Genomic DNA, 20,753 nt, shown 5'->3' with positions numbered 1-20,753 from the left:
GCACCCCCAGTACCCTGCCTGCAATCTAGCGGGAACAAGAAGTATGGAAAAGGATCTCCCTTGGTTCAGATTCTCCCTTCTAAACCACCATCTGAGAGATTGCCTTGTGCTTAAAAATAAAGTGATTGTCTAGGTCACAGGTTCTCAAACTCAAGTCCTCAGGACCCCAAACAGTGCATGTTTTGCAGAATCACAAATGAAATGAAATTATCTCCACCTCTGGATCTTTTAAAATGTGTCAGTAATGAATACACCTGTGCACCTGCTAGGTGACCTGGAAAACATGTACTGTTTGGGATCCTGAGGACAAAGTTTGAGAACCCCTGGTCTAGGTTCTAACTGGATCCTGCCCAAATCTTCAATGCTGATCTAAAGTATCTGAGAATGAAGTCTGCTGTACTGGACTGTCTCTCAAAGCACATGCTATCTTTCCTAACAGTTTCATACAGGTAAGAGCAGAGGGCCTCAGTTTAATTGCCTGACCACTATTTCCTGCAAATCCCTCATTTTCTACTCTCTAAGGAAAACTTTCTGCTCATCAGGAGACTTTCTATGTAAATCTCTCACAGCCGTGACCTGGATACGCTCTCCTACTTCCTCCCCCCCCCCCCCCCTACTTGTCACAGCTGTCGCCTATGGATGCGCTAACCGGCGTACCTCCCGCATATCACTTTGGGACCTGCCCTCATGGAGGCTGGCTCCCTTGAGCAGTTATACTGAACCTAGTTAACCTAATTAAGTGTTAACTCCTAACGCACTAACTCCAATCCCATGTTGAGCAGTGGAGAAATGGTGGAGAAATGTGCACTTATCAGTGCTCGCAAATACACGCTATAGTGCATATTTTACCCAGTTTCTAGGATTGGGGACTCACTTTTGTAAAAGAGCCGGGTCCCCGGGGACGCCATGTGCCACTGTCAATCCCTGTCAGGCTGTCAGGAATGGTCGCAGTACAGCGCGTACAGCGCGTCTCCGGGGACACGACCCAGTCGCCCTGCACACATACTGTAGCTAAAAGTGCCGATGTGAAATAGGCGCCGGTCGTGAGCCAATTGGAGCTCACAGACCGGCAGCCAATGAGCAGCGGGTGCCGGTCAGCAAGCTCTGATTGGCTCACGCCTGGCGCCAGGTTTGTATGACAGCGCTATTTTCAAGGACTGCTCTGAGTGCAGTGGGATGGTGCGGCTGTCTACTGATGCGGCACAGGGGCAAAAAGTAAGGAGAAATGTGCCCGGCCCCCCCCGGCGTGCAGACTGGTCCCGGCGCCCCTGCCCCGGAGTGCATACTGGTCCCGGCGCTCTCCCCGGCGTGAAGACTGGGCCCCGCGCCCCCCCCCACCGTCCTGAAGACTGGTCCAGGCGGTCCCCGGCCCGAACACTGCGTCTGGTCCTGGAGGCACACCTGGATCCAATACTGTGCTCCGCCCCGGCGTGAACACTCCGGCCCCCCGATTTGAAGGTACTTGTTGTTGTTATTAATAATGGGAGTAGCTGGGGGGATGTTATTATTACAGGGTGTAGCGGGGGGGATGTTATTAATGCTGGGAGTAGTGGGGGGATGTTATTAATGCTGGGAGTAGTGGGGGGGGGGATGTTATTAATGCTGGGAGTAGTGGGGGGGGGAGGTTATTAATGTTGGGAGTAGTGGGGGGGATGTTATTAATGTTTTGAGTAGTGGGGGGGGATGTTATTAATGTTGGGAGCAGTGGGGGGGATGTTATTAATGCTGGGAGCAGTGGGGGGGATGTTATTAATGCTGGGAGCAGTGGGGGGAATGTTATTAATGCTGGGAGTAGTGGGGGGGTTGTTATTAATGCTGGGAGTAGTGGGGGGTGTTATTAATGCTGGGAGTAGTGGGGGGTGTTATTAATGCTGGGAGTAGTGGGGGGTGTTATTAATGCTGGGAGTAGTGGGGGGGTGTTATTAATGCTGGGGGTAGTGGGGGGGTGTTATTAATGCTGGGAGTAGTGGGGGGGGGGTGTTATTAATGCTGGGAGTAGTGGGGGGTGTTATTAATGCTGGGAGTAGTGGGGGGGTGTTATTAATGCTGGGAGTAGTGGGGGGGTGTTATTAATGCTGGGAGTAGTGGGGGGGTGTTATTAATGCTGGGAGTAGTGGGGGGGTGTTATTAATGCTGGGAGTAGTGGGGGGGTGTTATTAATGCTGGGAGTAGTGGGGGGGTGTTATTAATGCTGGGAGTAGTGGGGGGATGTTAGTGATGCTGGGACTAGTGGGGGGGGGGGGGTTGTTACTGGTGCTGGCAGTAGTCGGGGAAGTCCCAGAAGTTGTCCCCATTGATGTGCAGCCATAGAAACCCATGGGGGAGGCGGCTGCCAGCGGGAATGGAGGGATCACAGTTGGTATTGGAGATACCTTTTGCAGTCCCTCCTTCATACATCCGGGGGAAACTTAATATTTGAGATAAACCTCCGAAAAATGGGTGTTTTCAGGGATTTTACCTCAAATATTCAATATTAAATATTAAATGGGCCCCTTAAACTTTAGTTGGCTAACACTGGCAACTCTAATGTTCATTACCAGCACCTGTCTATTCTGGGAAAATGTCTCATTGTGCAATAAAGCTTAACAAAACTGTTTAGCTTTCATTATTTTTTTCTATTGAAGTTGTTAGACTTTCATTCTGATGGGACCCAGAAAAGGTCACGTAGGACCCCAATTTAGTAAAGTGAGGGGTCCCAGGGACCCACAATTTTTTTGGCTCACCGCGATCACTGCTTATACTGTATTAACATTCACGTGTCTTATATCGCACTAAACATGAGTTTGTCAACAGTCTCTGTTTTGAAGACATCATGTACAGTGGAAATTAATATAAACTTAATGACCCAGTAGTTATACTTTGTGTCTAAGTGGCAGAATCCTGTGAGCAGTATATTGGGTTCTAGCAGTAGAAGAAACTATTTATTGTAATCTCAGGTTACCTTCCAACATCTCCCCTGCTGCTTTCGGACATGTGAAGAGCGCCTTCCGCGGAGGAGCCAGGTCTGAAACACTGAAACCAGACCCTGTGACAGAGCTCCCGCTTACACCACCGGCTGAAGAGGATGAAGACGAGGCAGCCATCATAAACAGCCTTTAAAAGAAAAAACACATACTGAATAAGAGCAATAAACATTCTGACTAGTGCCAGGAAACCTTAAATTCAGGAACATAACAACGTTTTTTGCATTTGCAGGCAACAATCATCTTATTCAGTTTACAAATGAAACAGCTGTCATTTTCCAGTTAATGTTTTCTCCAAAATACAGTAATTATGAAGATGTAAAAGCACAAATACAGTAGTTGTACTCCTAGAATCTCATACAGTGAAATATATAACATTAGTATAAGGGTTCTCACATAAATGTAATAAAGACAATGGGTAATTATTATTTATTTACTTTTTCTTTATTGGGAGACTTACAATTGTTGGAAATAGACAATAATGGACAGTCTTTTTGGATATAGCATTACACTGTAATTTATTTGTTCAACGGCGAGTTGCAGATGAAATAATAACATGCATATAGTAGTGGCTTTAAACAACAAAGGGGGGTATTCAATTCAGCGCGATGTTGTATAGCCCTGGGAAGTAGTATTCAGATCTATTCAATTGATCGCGCTGTTTAGTTGCGGTAACCGTCATTCTCTTACTAAAGTACCGGCCACGAGGCTGTTAATGCCGCACTAAGCTGGAAAACAGTATTGCGGCCGGCACTTAAGTCGGATTTCTGCTCGCACCTCAGGAGAGTGTGAGCAGAAATCCTCTAGTCGGACTTGCATTCAGTCAATTGACTAGCTCCCGAACTTCTTCCCAAACTATTCAACATCACACAGTGAAAATAATGTGTACCAGTGAAGTTGCCCCTAGCAACCAATCAGCATCTACCTATTATTTTACAGAATGTACTTGATAAATGCTTCCTCGAAGCTGATTGGTTACCTAGGGCAACTTCTCAAGGGTCCTCTTCTGCACTGCTTATATCAACCCCCCAATTTTTTTTTTTAATAGTTGTAATGAGGGACAGGAGACTTCTGTCTTTTGAAATCACTAAAATAGGTGTAGAGTTATTTTCCCTCTCTAAATTGCATGCTTTGTAATACCTCTTTTCCACCAAAAACCTAGGTCCGACCCGGGTTTTTGGACATGGTTCCAACCCTGGTCAGACCCAGGTCAGACCCATTTACACCGCAGCTTCGATCTGGGTTACTCACAGGTCAGCCCTGTTCACACTGAACTCAGGTCTGCCCTGCTAAACCTGTGAGGTCATAAAAAGTGGGAGGTGAATGCCCCACAACCACCAATCAGCTCATTTTAGGCATGACCCAGGTCAGATAACCCGGGTTGAACCGTTTACACTGCACCATTACCCAGGTCCATCCTGGGTCCAACCCTGGTAGCTACCTGGGTTGGATTGCTGGGTCACTTGACCCAGGTTATTTTTCAGGGACCCTTTTACACTGAGCTGCGACCCGGGTAGACCCAGCAAAAACCCAGGTTTTTGCTCTGGTGTAAAAGGGGTATAAGTGAGAAAAGAGAGAGGCTTTTAGGAAAAGGACTTAAGCTGCGTGCACACTATACAATGTGTGTACCCAGCGACAGCAAGGCACGATGGATCAATATATCGCACCGGCCATACACACTACACGATCCTGTGTACAACCGCGCAATATATTGTTATGTGTAGGAGCATGGCGCAGTTCACTGCATAGTCCCATCTGCTGTGCAGCACAGCAGATGAGGCGATGAACGACCGCCGTGCACGTGCGATCATGCGTACACACTATACGATCCACATGATATATCGTTCCGATCCATGTCGGAGTTGTAAATCATACGACGGATCGCAAAAATGTGTACCCAGCTATAGTTAAGATTATCTTTTATTTTAGAAGAAATCCAAGAATCACATTCATAACAGCATTTTCTGCACAAAATGTAGGAAAGTATTAATATAATCGTTTTAGTTTACTACAGAACAGATGTTTGTTAGTATGGTCAAAAGATGGCTGCTAAACTTACCTAATTATAATACAATTATTTGGCACTGCAGACATTGAGTTGGGTCGCAATTCATCAATCATGGGCTCCCTTTCGGGGCCCGTGTCCCTGCATATCCCGGATGATGCATTTTTGCAATGCGATCATGGAAGTTACTGGCATGCCCTGATAGCATTGCAAAAGCGATTATTGATAAATGAGCCCCCAGGTGTTACAGGGTGTGATAACCATCTTCTCCTGCTTTTCCCATTGCAACAACCTAAATTTAACAATAACTAATTCAGACCAAGTTACTGCAATTGAAAAACGAGTGGAAAAAGCATCAGCTTATTAAAGTTGGGATATGTAGTTCCGCAGCAGCTGGATGCAGACCCTCCAACATGACCGGTTCCATTAGGTACAAAATGCTCTGCTCCTGGACTTCCCTTTTAATTTATGATTGCAGCCACCTGTGCTGAAACACCTGTCTCATCAATTACCTAGTTCAACGCAGGTGACTGCACTCATACATTAGGTGGGAAGTCCAGGAGCAGAGCATTTTGTACCTAATGGAACGGCTCATGTTGGAGGGTAGGTGGATGCATCAGGCAGCTCCAGGCAACCTTCAGGCCAATGCAGGAGGAGCTGAGACCACAACCACTCGGCTGCTCCGGAATGGATCTGGTTAAACCTGATGTATAGCAGGTATTACGCTGATACAGTCACTCACCTAGCCGCTCAGCTGTCACACTCACACAACCTCTTGGACTTTCTCTCTCCGTACTGCGGCATAATCTGCGCGTCCCAACAAATACGTCATCAGCCGCACTCTCCGCGCCGCCATGTTTGCTTTGGGCATGTTACATTTCCCACAAGTGTTCATTTTATTTTATTTGAAATAGACTAAACTATTAAGTGACGATAATAATTCTAATTGGTAAAACATAATAAAAATACAACGTCGAAACTTAAAATTGTTAAAAGTCCCGAAAATAAATTTTGCTTGACGTACTCAGTCATGTAAGTGAGATGTTACAGTAACAAATATGGCGGCTTGGTGCGTCTTCAACTTCCACTGACGCCCATATGTGATCCCGGCTCTTGGAGGTGACGTTTGTTACTTGGTAAGCATGTGTGGGGGACTATAAGTGTGTAAGTGGGGGGTTATCATGGTCAGAGACATTGGCCATACACATATTTTATTATTAGCACTACATGGCACCGGGTGTCTTTGAGAACATTGGGTGTTTGTGTTCCAAATATTATTTTCCTTTATTAATCCGTTTTACAGTTCATCTGATTAGTGATATTTCACTTGTTCTTAAGTGATAGGAGCCTTTGTGTAAAACTATATGTTGCATTATGCTGTAGGTAGGTACTGCTAAAATCCTGCAGCTACTTATTCTATAAATGTTCCACAGTATGGTGCTGTCTGGTTCCTTGCTCCAGATGGCTTTATGGTAAACTCAGATGTGGGGTTCTCTACAAGTAAGTGGATGAAAGGAAGCTGATTCCTTTGTGGGGCACTCTTTTATATGATTATTTTTAATGTTTTTTTTTATCATAAAGTTTAAAACGGTATGTAGTCAGGACCGCCGGCTTCCCGACTGTGAAATCCCGGCATGGGACTAATGATAGGCATCTAAATACAGACGCCTATCATCAACCCCACACCGAAATCCCAACCTACCGAATGTAGAAAAGCCGGGCGTCGGGACCTGTTAGCCACGGGGGTAGGTTAGGCTAAGGGAATTAGGGTTAGGCACCTCCCCAGGGTTAGGATTAGGGGGAGGCAATCGGGAAGCCGACTGCCTAAATACAGGCAGCCGGCTTCCCGACTGTCTTATCCCGGCATGGGTGAAATGCCGGGCGTCTAGATATAGACACCCGCATTTCCCCGACGCTGGGAGACCGGACAGCTGTGGGGGGGGGGAGGGTTAGGTTTAGGGCTCCTGGGGGGGACTTGGGGTTAGGCACCCCCGGGGGGGACTTGGGGTTAGGCACCCCCGGGGGGGACTTGGGGTTAGGCACCCCCGGGGGGGACTTGGGGTTAGGCACCCCCGGGGGGGACTTGGGGTTAGGCACCCCCGGGGGGGACTTGGGGTTAGGCACCCCCCCGGGGGACTTAGGTTTAGGCAGCGGGGAAGGGGGTGGATGGGGTTAGGCACTTAGAGGGGGGATTAGGGTTAGGCACTTGGGGGGGAAGTTAGGGTTAGGCACCCCTAAGGAGGGTTAGGGAGGTTAGATTAGTGGATACTTATCCACGATCGGATTTCCAGCGATGTCGGGCTTCCGCTGCGTCGCACTCTGCTTCTGTCGGGCTGCCGCTGACGGGAATCGAACCGCCGGCCATGCGGCCGACGGTATTTCATACCAATTCCGGATTAGGCTAGGGGAAGGGGGGGGGTTAGGGTCAGGAACCCCTGGGGGGGGGGGTTAGGGCTAAGCAACCCCCCGGGAGGGTTAGGTCTAGGTGCCCATAGGGGGAGGATAGGGTTAGGCACCCCTAAGGGAGGGTTGGGGGGTAGAAAGGGGAGGGTTAGAGTACTTACCAGGCGCCGTTGGGATTGTCATCTGCCAGAGTTCTGGCGTCGGTATTTCATCCGCCGGGCTTTGGTTCTGTTTAAAACATAACTTTTAATAATGCTGTTTAAAAGTAATAAATTGCAGCAGTATATCTACCACTGTTTATATACAGTGTATGAACCATATAAATTATCCGTGGCTCACAATACATAATTTGAACAATCAGTGGTGTGAAATGCAATAGGGGTGAATATAAACAATAATATATTTCATTAGGCACAATAGAATTACTCCTCAATCCTTGTTCTTTGAATAAATTCATTCAGGAGACTGAACATCAGGCAGGCATATTCAAGGTGAGCCAGTGACAAGTTACAAAATGCTAAGCAATAGTTTCATCTCATAGTTTCAATATGCGAGATTGTAACTCTTCAAAAGTATCTGTTCGGTTCACCAGCCCACAAATGGACAAAAAATTATATAACCGCAGATAATTACATATCATTATAGTTTATCTTACTAATTACATGGGTATTTGAGACCAAATAGTTTCACAGTGTACTCTTTAAATCAGTGTTTCCCAACCCTGGTCCTCAAGGCACACTAATACCCCTTTTCCACCTAAATTCCGGGTCTGACCCGGAGTTGGAACAAAGTTCCTATCCGGATCAGACCCGGAATCAGGCCGCTCACACCGCAGTCGGGTCTGCATAGACCCGGCTTTTGCGGAGTGAAAGTGGACGCTTTGAGATGACGTCATCTCCAAGCGCCACTGAAGCCGGACCAATCGACCGCCTAGCAGCGCACTCCAGGTCATCGTGACCCGGAGTGCGCCGTTCCCATAGCAGGGTTTCACGGGCTACGCCCGTGTTAAACCCTGCTAGTTACCTGGGTTGGATTGCCGGGTCACTCGACCCGGCAATCCAACCCTCTGCCCTTTTACACCAGGGAGCTGCCCGGGTTAACCCTTCAAAAACCCGGGTTTTAGCTCCGGTGTAAAAGGGGTATAACAGTCCAGGTTTTTGTGATATCCATGCTTAAGCACAGATGGTTAAATCAAAAGACCTGAGGTACTAATTAGGACACCTGTACTCAAGTATGGTTATCCTTAAAACTTGGACTGTTACAGGGGTATTCAATATGGGTGCGATAACATCGTTTTTGCGTTAATATCGCAATTATGACGCCATTATCGCAGGTTTTACTTTTACACCCTATTCAATTTCAAAGACTTATCGCAGTTTTGACAAGTCTTTGATAAAAAACGGTGATAACTTTTCACCATTAAATAGGTGTCGAAAAAAAGTGCAGAATTGGGGTTTAGCCTGGGGTATAGCCTGCACCCCTGAGAATGACATTTAAAAAAGAACTGTCAAAAAAATGTAAAAAAAAAAAATAGGGATACCCCAAAAAATTAATTTAAAAATTGGGGTGCCAAAAAAAAAATGGGAAAAAATTGTTAAACAATAGGGAAATAGGTTCAGGGCTATTCTGCAAGTATGCGGCAGATGTTTTCTAGAATAGAATTATAGCGGCAGGTGCACAAATGTAGAATTTAAAAAAAATTACTTTAGGGACACCAAAATATGCTAGTACCCATTTTCATGTACCCCAAATTTGATGGGACAACTTAAAAATATGAAAAAAATAACCTAAGTGCTCTTCTGCATCACTTCTTCAATGTCGGGAAAAAAACACCTGCTGTGGCTATTTAAATCCCCGACTTTCAATTAAAGGCTAAAACGGGGTACCCATAGTGATCCCCCATGTTTTTACAACTTTAGGGGGGTCTTACAATTATTTTAAGAAAAAATTCGTAACTTTACGCAAATCCAACTTCGGAGTTTCCCGTTTTCGTTAATTTTATATTGAATACGGGGATAAGCGGGAGCGCGCACCGGACTTTAACGCAGAAAAAAACTCCGATATGAAACTTTAACTTCGACAGTGAAGTTAATGTTTCATATTGAATACCCCTCATAGTGTGCCTTGAGGACCGTGGTTGGGAACCCCTGCTTTAAATACGGTAGTACTCTTGTACTAATAGCTTATTTGATTAGACATCCTACATAGAAGCAGTTTCCTTTTTCATAATGGTGTGTAATATCTGTATATCTAAAAGTCTGCAATAAGGTAAAGGGGCCTATCCATTACCCGACTTTGTGAACAATACGACCAGGAGGTTTTGGTCGCATTGTTCACAAAGTCAGGTAATGGATAGCCGGCAAGGACCAGCGATGCTTGTGCGCGCTGGGTCGTTGCCGATCCCGACTGTCTACTGAACATGCCTGTAAACCTGACGAAGCCCCAGTGTTCGTTCTACCACCCTGCAACTGCCACAATTGTGCAATTCCTCTTTCCAGCCTGGGGTGTCGACCTCTGCTCTGGTGCCGCCATTGGGGGGGTGAAGGAAGAGGCCAGTATTTCCGTCGGCTTGTGTGCAGCTTAGCAATTCCATCCTGTGCTGAATCGGTCCCAATGTGTGTACTCTTCTGTGTACATAAGTCACTAGAGAACATGCCTGAAGCAAATTGCCTTACTTGGGCTCTTGCATTGACCTATATACTGTAGTTTATGGTTATCTCTGGCTTGTTTACTTTCTGCTAATACAGCAGGTTTATCATAGGTAACATAATGGTTATTTGCTTTTCAAAAGTGAACATTTTTAATTCAGTCAAAACAAGAAAAACATTCACTGTGCATTGTGATTGCCTTCTACATAGTATGATATCTGTTCACTGGACCCACTTGTGTGTAATGGAAATTAATATCTGGTTGGTTTTCATTTGTCACACACACGAATATTTTACAAGTGCGTAGTCACCTGTCTGGTAGTTTGGCGAACATGCGCTGCTAAAGATCATTGTGAATGAGTTTGGAAACCATTGACTTTAGATCTACATGAGTGCTCAATAATTATAGCACCACATTATAAAATAATTTTCATTACATATTTATTTTTGTGGTAACAGTATACAGCAACATTTCGGCACAGATGTGTACACTTGTCAAACCAAATTTATGTTGTGTATAGTCAATCATAGGAGCCTTTAAAATATGGTTTTCTTGCTAGACCTGTATGGAAGGGTTCCCCTAGATTTGTATGCTTTGTGGGATCTGATTGAAATAAAAGTAATGTATTCATTTGGAACCACATTCCCCAAGGTGAGTCCTCACATATTAAGTAAACAGTTACCTACACTTTAAAAGAAAGTCTCACAAAAGCACTTTCCTCCATAGGACATTGTTAAGCCCCCAATGTTTGATATGGTAAAACCAAGATCTGGGCGATCAGGTAACCAAGGAAAGTCCAAGCCTTGTACACGGGACAAATCTCAGATCTACTGTAGACTTCCTATGCAAAAAGTTTTCTAAAAACAGCTTTTAGTGAAAACCATTGGGAAATGGTCTTAAAAGGAGGAGCACTGTAGGGTCAACATATTTATAATGCAAGAGATTTTTAATATAAAGACACCTTTTTTCATTGGAAAATTGATAAAGATAATTTTACATCTACCAGTGATGACTTTTAGGTTTCATGTCCAGATCATTGGCAATCCTTAATAGCTGAACCAGAGAGTAATTATTTCTCTGCCCCGGCTTGGACTTTCTCCAGGAAATCTGCACTGGTCTTCCCGGGGCAGGGGAATCACAGAAAAGGATGTCCGTCCTTCTGCAGTGGTTACCTTAGTGTTTATTGACTAAACAGTCTTTCTTCCCTGGGTGCAGTGTTCACTTTTTGTTTCTAGCAACCAACACCTGCTCTATACTCTTCTCAGTGTCCATGGATCCATTGAAGAAAAAAAATCTAAACGTTTCTGATATTGCTGCCTTAAGGGCCATCTACAGGGTGTTGGCCTATGGGCTACTAATATATAGGATAGGAGCTGACCAAGGATTCTACCATATATACCTTGATAGAAAAATTAATACATTTATATTAAGGTGCATGTGGTAGAAGTCTTGGTTGGCTTTCTTCTATACTCTCACATATATATGAAAAACATAAACCCACACCATCAATTAATTAAAATTTCTTCTTCAGGGTCCACAGGGATTACCATGGGGTGTAGCCGGTTGGAGTGAGCCATGCACCACAAAGTTAAATCTTTAGCTCTCGGGATGCATCGGCCCTCCTCCATATATTCCCCAGCCAGCCAGTTTTTTAATTTGGTGCTGGCAGAAGCAGTAGCACCTTTGAGAACAGTGGGGCTGTGTTAGACAGCCCCAAGCTTTTATTTTATGTTTTAGTATGTTTCTGAGCAAGTCGTGCTGAGCGTCCTAATGGACCCCTGCGTGACTGCTCCTACTACCCACACCGGTGCCGCAACACCAGTGAGCGGTCCTGTGATTACGGCAGGCACCAGCGGAGCTTGGCTAGCGCTTCCCTGGGAGACCCTGGACTGCAGCCGGATAACGGGGATGTCGGGTAAGGTGATTCCCCTTCTTGCAGGGAATTGCGTTGTTATGCAGTCCTACCTCCGGCTGTGGAGACCAATCAGAGGCCGCTGTTGTGGGGCGACTGGTGTGTCTGCTCCCCCACTACACCACCAGGGCAGTAAAATCTGGCATCTGGGGCCTTTGTTAAGCCAGTAGACCCAGGGTTAATACAGCAGTGGGGAAGTAAGCTCTCCCCTGACAGCCCCTCCCCCAGCTCAGAATGTGATTTCTCTAAGCCGAATCTTCCCATGTCTGAGCTGCTCCTCCTACACCCTCTTCCCTAATGAGATGCTCGGGTGCCTTTAATCAGTGCTTTTCTGAAGCTGTAGGTCCCAGGAGATCGGGTCCTGTCTCCCTGTATACCTCTCCCTGGAGCCAAGTTATACAGCACTCAAATCCTACCAGCTTAGTGTTGTTTGATTCAGTCCACATTGCAAGTATATTTATATTTGTATTTATATGCATTGTATGTGACTTGTGCTAGCTCTGCTGTAGTGATATACTGCCTTTATTTTCTGACTGTCTGTTATATCTATCCCTGCTGCTCTTTCTTAACCCATCACTACCAGGTGTGTAGGAGTTCATTTGTGCTTCATATTTATTTAAGGGTGTCGCATTGCATTATTAGCTATACACTGTATTGTGTGCTGCTTACTGGCATTACTATGTCTTCCAAAGGCAAGGGTATACAGGAGACTGCGGCTCCTGTGCTGGTTACATTCAGAACCTGTTCAGCAGGCTTGTCCTCTCAGGATATTGTGCAGGATGGTCAGTGTGCGAATTGTCATGTACCTCCTCTCCAGCTTAACTTACCAGTACCGGTGCAGGAGCCACTTTGGGTGTCCTCCTTTTCACAGATTATGACAAAGTTAGTTAATCGCTTATCAGCTCCCACGCTTCCTCCCCACTGTTGGGTGCCCACAGCAGTTACAGCCTGCTAGGTTGGTACCCCCTGTGCATCCTTCCTGGATGGATGCTTATGCCCTCCCAGCTCAGGATATGGCGCATACATCTGCCACCTTTCAGCAAGATATGTTACAGGTGGACCATTTGCCACCAAAGCACATAGGCGGCCTGTATTATTTCAGTCTGCCCAGCTTTCAAATTCAGACACATCATAAGAGGAGGCAGATGATGCACAGGGTTCTTCTCCAGGGTCCCCCTCGGGTGACGAGGACCGTCATTTGATAGTGGATGTTCCTTCTCTAGTAAGGGCGGTTAAATCAATCTTAGGCTATTGAAGGATGGACGAATGCACTGGAAGACAGCATGTAATCAGATGCTACCAGGGAGCAACTGGCGTACATCTCCCATATTCAGGAGGCTGCCTCTTATTTGGAAGAAGCTGCGTTTGATACGGGACTCCTTGCTTCTAAAGCTTCTGCGACCTCGGTAGTCGCCCGCGGGGTCCTTTGGTTACGATCCTGGACAGCAGACTCGGAATCTAAAAAGACCCTCGAATCCTTGCCTTTCTCTGGCAACATACTGTTTGGTGCAGAGTTGGACAAGATAGTGGCTACTCTGGCATCCTCAAAATCTGCTTTTTTGTCGTCAGGCTGCCTTGGAAAGGACAGTCCTTTCCAAGGCAGCCTGCTTTAGACAAAACCAACAAGTCTAGGTCTAAGCAGCCTTGGGCGATCAGACGTTCAGCTCCTAAAACTGATGACAACCCCCTGCTTGATGGGGCCTCCTCCTGGGGGATCCCAGGGTGGGATGACTTCTGTGGTTCGCCGACTTATGGCATCAGACAACCACAGACGCCTGGGTCAGAGAAGTGGTCTTTCGTGGATAGGCTCTCTTTCCGGAAACGTCCTCCCCAGCTATTATTTTTTTTTAAAGAGGTCTTCCATCAGACCCCACCAAGGTGCCAGGCCTTTGAGGAAGCCATTCACTCCCTGCAGAGTTAAGGTATGGTAATACCTGTTCCTTCGGATCTTTGAGGAACTGGTTTCTATTCCACTCTCTTTTTGATTTAGAAGCCGAATGGGTCTCATCGGCCTATTCTGAATCACAAACCCCTCAACAGGTTTATCCGAGTGCCCAAGTTCCGCATGGAAACTTTACGAGCTATTGTTCTGGCAATGGATCCTGGGGATTTTATGGTTACCCATCCTGAATATCCAGGGAATCTGCATGTGCTATTATACCATCCCACCAACTATTTCTACAGTTTGCTGTTCTGTAGCAAAATTACCAGTTTCAGGCACTACCATTTGGTCTGTCAACGGCCCCTCTGGTCTTTACCAAGATAATGGCAGTTATGACTGCCTACCTGAGGCGTCAGGGAGTCAGAATCCTGCCGTACCTAGATGACCTTTTAATTTTGGCACAGTCAGAGACTGTTTTACATCACCATCTCCAACTGACCATTGCCTGTCTGCAGGCACACGGCTGGCTCATTATTTGGAAAAAGTCCTCTCTCTTTCCAACACAAAGGATGGTACATCTGGGTGCACTCCTATATTCTCAAAGGTACAAAGGATCTTCAGTACTGCAATTGCGTGTGTGCAAATTGCTCTGCATTCGAGTATCCATTCACTCTGCAATGCAGTTTCTGAGGCCCATGGTATCCACCTTCGATATGATGGAATATGCACAGTTCCACTCCAGGCCCCTTCAACAATTGATTCTCTCCCGGTGGAACGGACAGTATCATCTGATCCGATCCTAGACGATCCTCCTCTCTGGAGGTTCGGCTCTTCCTCTCTTGGTGGCTACAGACGTCCCATCTGGACGAGGGTCGCCCCTTCTGGGTTTAAATTGGGAACTTCTCACTACGGATGCCAGCCATCGCGGATGGGGCGCAGTGACAGGTCATCATACCTTTCAGTGAAGATGGACAACACAGGAAAGTCACCTGCCTATAAACATCCTGGAGCTTCGAGCTGTGTACAGAGCGTTTACTTTGGCGCAACACTTTCTCCAGGGCAGGCCGGTCCAAATCCAGTCCGACAATTCGACCACAGTTGCCTACCTCAACCGTTAGGAAGGCACGCAAAGTCAGGCAGCCATGCGGGAGGTAACACAAATCCTAATGTGGGGCAAGCGTTCTCTCCCGGCAATCTCTGCAGTATTCATCCCCGTAGTCTTCAACTGTGAAGTGGACTTCTTAAGCCATCAGGATGTACATGCAGGGGAATGGGCTCTTCACCCGGATGTCTTTCACCTCCTGGTGGACAAATGGGGCCTACCAGACGTAGACCTCATGACCTCACGTCACAACCACAAGGTCCCCAAGTATGGGTCCAGGACCAGAGACCCCTCAGCAGCTTTCATGGATGCTCTGAAATGTCATCGCACTGCCAATCTTGCATACCTTTTTCTTCCGATTTCCCTCCTCCCAAGGGTTCTCCGGAAATTCAAGCAGGAATGTGGCACAGTGATACTGATAGCTCCAACCTGGCCCAGGCGCCATGGTTCACCGATCTACGGAGTCTCTCCCCAGACACTACTTTTACGCTTCCTCTGCGGTCGGTTCTGTTAGCACAGGGTCCTTGTCTGCACTTGGATCTTCCTCGTCTGTCTCTGATGGTGTGGCTTTTGAATTATCCCTCTTAAGAGCCATAAGTTTCTCTAGCTCTGTGGTCAGGATGATGCTTGGAGCGAGGAAACTTTCCTCAGCCCGCATCTGTCACAGAGCTTAGAACTCTTATTTTTAAGAGTGCTCACCCAGAGGTTATGGCCTTATGATTTTCTGAGTGCTTGGTTTTTATTTCTTCTCTAGAACAGAGCTGTCCTCTGTACCCGGGTTGGTTACCTTCCATAAGTGGTATCCCGGGGTTTTCATTTTGATTGAAGAGTGTGTGGTTTCGTCCACACCTTCCTTAGGTTTCTTTCCTTTGATACTTTTGCCTCTCAGGATGCTTCCTCTGGGTGCAGGATTCTCCTTTCCGTTCAGGAGCGTCCCCACCCTTAGGGGAAACTGCTTTAGGATGTCCCCATGGTAATCCCTGTGGACCCCCTATGGACCTTGAAGAAGAAATTAAGAGTGATGGTAAGAACACCCTTGTTAACTCTATTTCTTCAAAGTCCATAGGGTCCACAGGGCGTTCACCCTGACACACCTGGTTTCATTGGGTATTTTTCTCTCGGGAACTGATTCCCTCATCTTTTGTGAGTGTGTTTCTTGAGAGTAATGTTCTTCCTTCTCCTTTCTACTTCTCCTGCCTTGGGCTTGTTTACAAAACTGTTTGCCTGTGGCTGGGGGTGGGGTATATATATGGAGGAGGGCCGGTGCATCCTGGGAGCTAAAGCTGTAACTGTTTGGTGCACGGCTCACTCCAACCAACTACACCCCATGGTAATCCCTGTGGATCCTGTGTACTTCGAAGTAATAGAGTTAACGGGTAAGTTCTTTCCATAACTCTTAATTTTAGTTGTGGGCATCTTCTATACTCTGATTAAACTCAGATTAAGGGAAACTTTTGAATCTAGGAAATTGTATGATTTTTAAAACTGTGTTTAGTATTATGTTGTCTTGAAGGTTTAACCAATAGAAAACATAGGCACAGTTGTACACATCCCAACAACTCCAGTGACTCTGGCTGGCTGTTGCTAGACCAAGAAAGATACCATATGCCAAGTTATTTTTGTAGGAGCCCTTGGAAATGCTTAGTATCCTTGCCAGCTTTGACAATGAATAACAGTCATAAAAATATGGTATCACAAGTAAAAGAGATGGTACTTCTCAAACAAGAGCCGTTATTACTACATTTTGACAAATTATATTAGTAAAGAATCACTAAAAGTAGTGATATAGTTGGTGCCAAACATGGGTAATTACTAACATGTCTGTCTGAGAATCAGAAGTATACCTGTGCTTAAATAGATGACAGGCTGAAGCTTTGTGTGGTGTCATCTCTATCACGTTCCAGTAACCTCTGAGCCATGGAAGTTTTGCGTCCTACCCTGATCAACATTGGAGGGCGTATATACAGAAAGAACACAGTTCGAGAGGAATCTTACCAGAATGAGGAAGAGGATGATGATTATTACAGAGGTAAGAATGTTTTTGGTTGATTTTGTAGAAGCTGGTAACAGACACTAATTATCTGTAGACTCATCTGGGCTTCATGTATAAATAGTATTTGCCTTTCTTTGCAGAATCCGAGCAGTGTCTAGATGAGCCCTGTGATGATTTCACCATTAAGGAAACTGAGAAGGGGTTCCAGTGCTCCATAGATCTTCCTAGTCAACTTTTTAAGTGAGTTTATGCTTTTTGTAACTCCTCTTTTAAATAAGTAGTGATTGCTACCATCTTCGCTTTGAGAGATTCCTTTTAAGTGAGAAGTTTACACTTGGGTATCCTTGGAACTATAAGTAGTCATGCACTAGAGATGAGGACCCGTTTCTTTGGACTATAAACTTCCTACGGAAGATATGGCACTACAAGGATTGCACTCTAAAGCTGGGTACACACTATGCGATCTAACAAACGATGTGAAGGTCGTCCCAATTTAACTAAATCCCAGAATGCGCGATATAGAGCCTACACACTGCAATCATCCGAACGACGGCACAATATATTGTGTACAGAGATGGTATCCAATTAATTGTTGCTCCTGTGCACACTATGCAATCATCATGTAGGACGTGCCAAACTTCAGAGGTACTATTTTCCAAAATATTGTGAGGTCCTGTGTACAAACTATACCATGTGCACCACATTGTTCATTGACATGCAGCACAGCCGATGGGACGATGCGATGATCATCAGATTGCGCATAAATACTAAACGATGTGTGTGAAACATATTGTTCCCATCCGTGTCAAAACTATATATTGGACGGTAGATCTGTAGTGTGTACCCAGCTTAAATTGGAAAAGCACAGTATTCAAGCATTGACCTGTGACACCTCACAGTGGATCGTCACAATTACATTGCTTGGAGGTGAATATAGTCCAAGGGGAAGAAAAAGACAGGGGTAGGGGTGTACAGAGAAAGAGGTGTGTGGGGGAAGCACTGAGATAAGTGAGGGGGGGAGAGAGGTAAAAAATCAGCTAGCGACCCAGCGAGTGAAGGGTCTGTATAATACTAGTACTTATAATAAGTCTCTAGTTCCCTATTACAATGTGAGGGAGTAGTGGGAAGATTCCGCACAGAAATAAAGATTATAAAATTGAATCCACACATGTGGTTCAATAATCTCACATTTTTGGTGCTCCCTAGAGTCAAAGTTAGACAATAGTATCAAAAGGAGAAGGAAAAGTAGACTTTTTCTGGGGGACTCTTTACATGTATTATTGTATTTATTAAAATATAACTTTTATTATAATTGCTTTAAAATATGTTTTCCAACAATCTCTACAAAACTAATATATAGAGCAAATGAAGATGAATATAATCAGACTCCTTTGTATTGGTAAAATAATTTTGTATCCAAATTCTCAGTTTGGGTACCTCCATGTATTGTCCAGGAGTAGATAGTTTGTTATTTTAAAATGGCGAAAATATTTTAGCGGCAATGTCTTAGGAACCAATAATATAATGCACGTAATTTACAATAATAATGGTTACACTAAGTATCCTTCAATACAACACTCCTGGTACTGGTGGAAGAAACGATGATTCTTAAGCTGCACGCACACGTAAAGATTTTCTGTCCAACTAGTTGATTGGTTGGAATGAAAATCTGGTAAAGTATGAAAGCAAATATCAATCAGCAATTTGCTCCCAAACGCCGGAAAATGGACAAAAACTGTTGTTAAACAAATTGTTTAGATCAAACATTTAACAAACTTGTCTGACGACCATTTTCATCTGTTTTCTGGCATTTAGGAGCAAATTGCTAATCATCATTTACTCCCATACCTTACCAGATTTTCATTCCAACCAATCAACTAGTTGGATGGTTGGACAGAAAATCTTTACGTGTGTATGCAGCTTAAGACATCCATTGTTCACTCAAATCTGGTGAATGGGATATAGTACAAATGGTGTTAATGGTACCTTTTATATGGACAACTCTCATCACACAATTTCTTATTCACATAAAGATCAAAGGTGGATGGATTATTGTGACGTATGTATTTCTCTTTCTCATAATGATGTGCTAACAATTAAGTCAAGTTCTATTCATGAAAGAAAGACAGTCACCAATAGATTCAAATGTGGAGACTAAATTTTATTCTCGAATGTGATTCTCCGTCCAAACCATAATTATTCATATGTCTCCATCTCCAGATATGTGGCATAAATGTATATTTCAAATCAGATAAATCAGGTAAAATAAAAATTGTTTTACCCCATTATATATCAAAAACATGACAGATCTGGGATCTCAGTCCATATGCATACTAAGTACATGCAGGGTCTCAATATGTGTATAGAGTATTTAACAAGTAGCCACAAATTCTTATTTGCAAAATAGTTTTTTTTTTTTTTTTCTCTTACTTGCTGCCACTTCCAAGCAACAGTAAGTATAGAGTCTCATCCCGTATCCTTATGTTGGTGTATGTAGTAGCAATACTGGGTCTAATGACAGTCAGGCTGCATCTACTTCTCACCTTTATACATAGCAGGTGTGAGTGCAGAACGTTATGTCCACCCTGATAAATAGTAATGGGTTATAGAGTTGTCCATATAACGGTACCATTAACACCATTTGTACTATATCCCATTCACAGGATTTGAGTGAACAATGGATGTCTAGGAATCCTCGTTTCTTCCACCAGTACCAGGAGTGTTGTATTGAAGGATTCCTAGTATAACCATTATTATTGTCAATTATTTGCATTATATTATTGGTTCCTACAACATTGCCCCTAAAATATTTTCGTCCTGTTACAATGTGCTAGTTCCCATTTATTTACCTATCTTTCGCTTTTGTTTTACACAATTACTGTTACTAGGTAGGTACAACAAGTGACAGAAATATTCACCATGGTGGATGGAATTTGTGCTTCACTATGAATGAAATCTACAATTCACATATTTACACATTCTCAAATTTGTGCACAATTTTCATCAATTTTAGGAAACTTTTTTTTTTTTAAATTTATTACAGTATCCTCTCTCTTATTTTGTTTCTGTTTGTCTTTATGTCATAGGTACATTATAGGTAAGAAAGGGGAGACTAAGAGAAACCTGGAATCAGAAACTCGTACCTATATCAGTATTCCCAGGCAAGGGATAGAAGGAGAAATTGGTGAGTTTAAATCTCAATTTAAATTTAAATCCCCCGCCCTCTCTCTCCCCCTCCTCTCTCTCCCCCTCTCTCTCTCCTCCCCCCCCCCCCCTCTCCCCCCCAGTCACTGTGAATGGATGCGCCCGGCATCCATTCACAGTGACCACAGTGCTTGGGGGCTGCCCAGCATGTCCGTAAGTGCCGGGCACGCCCCCAGGAGTGACGAAAAGGGAACGCGTCATAAAAACATGCCCCCTTTTCGGGCGTGCGCGCAGAAGTGCCCTATCTCTAAGTCTGGCGCCCTGCCTGCTGCCGGACATAGAGTGAACACTAAGAGCATAGACTAAGGAGTGGGAGGGGTCAGGAATAGTAAGGGGAGGAGTCTATGCCAGAAGCCAGATGCTGACGCAAGGTGGGTCTGTGAGCTCTTTAAATGCCAATTCCTATTTTTAGTCCCAGTCCGGCCCTGTTGTATACTGGTCCTTCGGGCAGCAGACAAGTGTCTCGCACAACTTTGGCTGTTCAGTTGTGGGTTTCTGAAAAACTGGCCCAATGTTTCACCAGCAGGTGGCAGAATAAGATCAAACTTACTCTTTGTTAGGCTAATGTCTATGTGCTGTATCCCTTATGTTGTGAGATGTTACAGTAGTGCATTTTCTTGGTGTGTTTAAGCAGCTTTGA

The 20,753-nt window shown here is 44.8% G+C and overlaps 2 protein-coding genes across 8 annotated transcripts in view; one reads left to right on the top strand and one right to left on the bottom strand.

Moving 5' to 3' along the window:
• ANAPC16 (anaphase promoting complex subunit 16) overlaps positions 1 to 5,784 on the bottom strand; it is a 32,848-nt gene extending 27,064 nt beyond the window's left edge. Inside the window, exons 1-2 of one of the 3 annotated variants that reach the window (XM_088475732.1) lie at positions 5,711 to 5,784; positions 2,942 to 3,093 (exon numbers count right to left, since the gene is read on the bottom strand). In XM_088475732.1, coding sequence (XP_088331858.1) covers positions 2,942 to 3,086 — 145 coding nt within the window. In that variant the 5' untranslated portion in view covers positions 3,087 to 3,093; positions 5,711 to 5,784. Of the gene's footprint in view, positions 1 to 2,941; positions 3,094 to 5,022; positions 5,382 to 5,710 lie in introns of those variants that run through there. The other 2 variants (XM_088475730.1, XM_088475731.1) reach the window with 2 other exon arrangements.
• The window catches only part of ASCC1 (activating signal cointegrator 1 complex subunit 1), a 289,341-nt gene continuing 274,170 nt past the window's right edge, over positions 5,583 to 20,753 (top strand). The window contains exons 1-4 of one of the 5 annotated variants that reach the window (XM_088475726.1): positions 5,583 to 5,685; positions 16,821 to 16,945; positions 17,050 to 17,149; positions 19,996 to 20,093. In XM_088475726.1, the coding sequence (XP_088331852.1) occupies positions 16,834 to 16,945; positions 17,050 to 17,149; positions 19,996 to 20,093 (310 nt within the window). In that variant the 5' untranslated portion in view covers positions 5,583 to 5,685; positions 16,821 to 16,833. The other 4 variants (XM_088475729.1, XM_088475725.1, XM_088475728.1 and 1 more) reach the window with 4 other exon arrangements.

The sequence above is a fragment of the Taudactylus pleione genome, unplaced genomic scaffold, assembly GCF_031769625.1.
Source record: "Taudactylus pleione unplaced genomic scaffold, aTauple2 ptg000016l, whole genome shotgun sequence".
NCBI classification, from domain to species: Eukaryota; Metazoa; Chordata; class Amphibia; order Anura; family Myobatrachidae; genus Taudactylus; species Taudactylus pleione.
The sequence above is the reverse complement of the archived record's forward strand: the minus strand, read 5'-3'. Positions and strand labels throughout refer to the sequence as shown.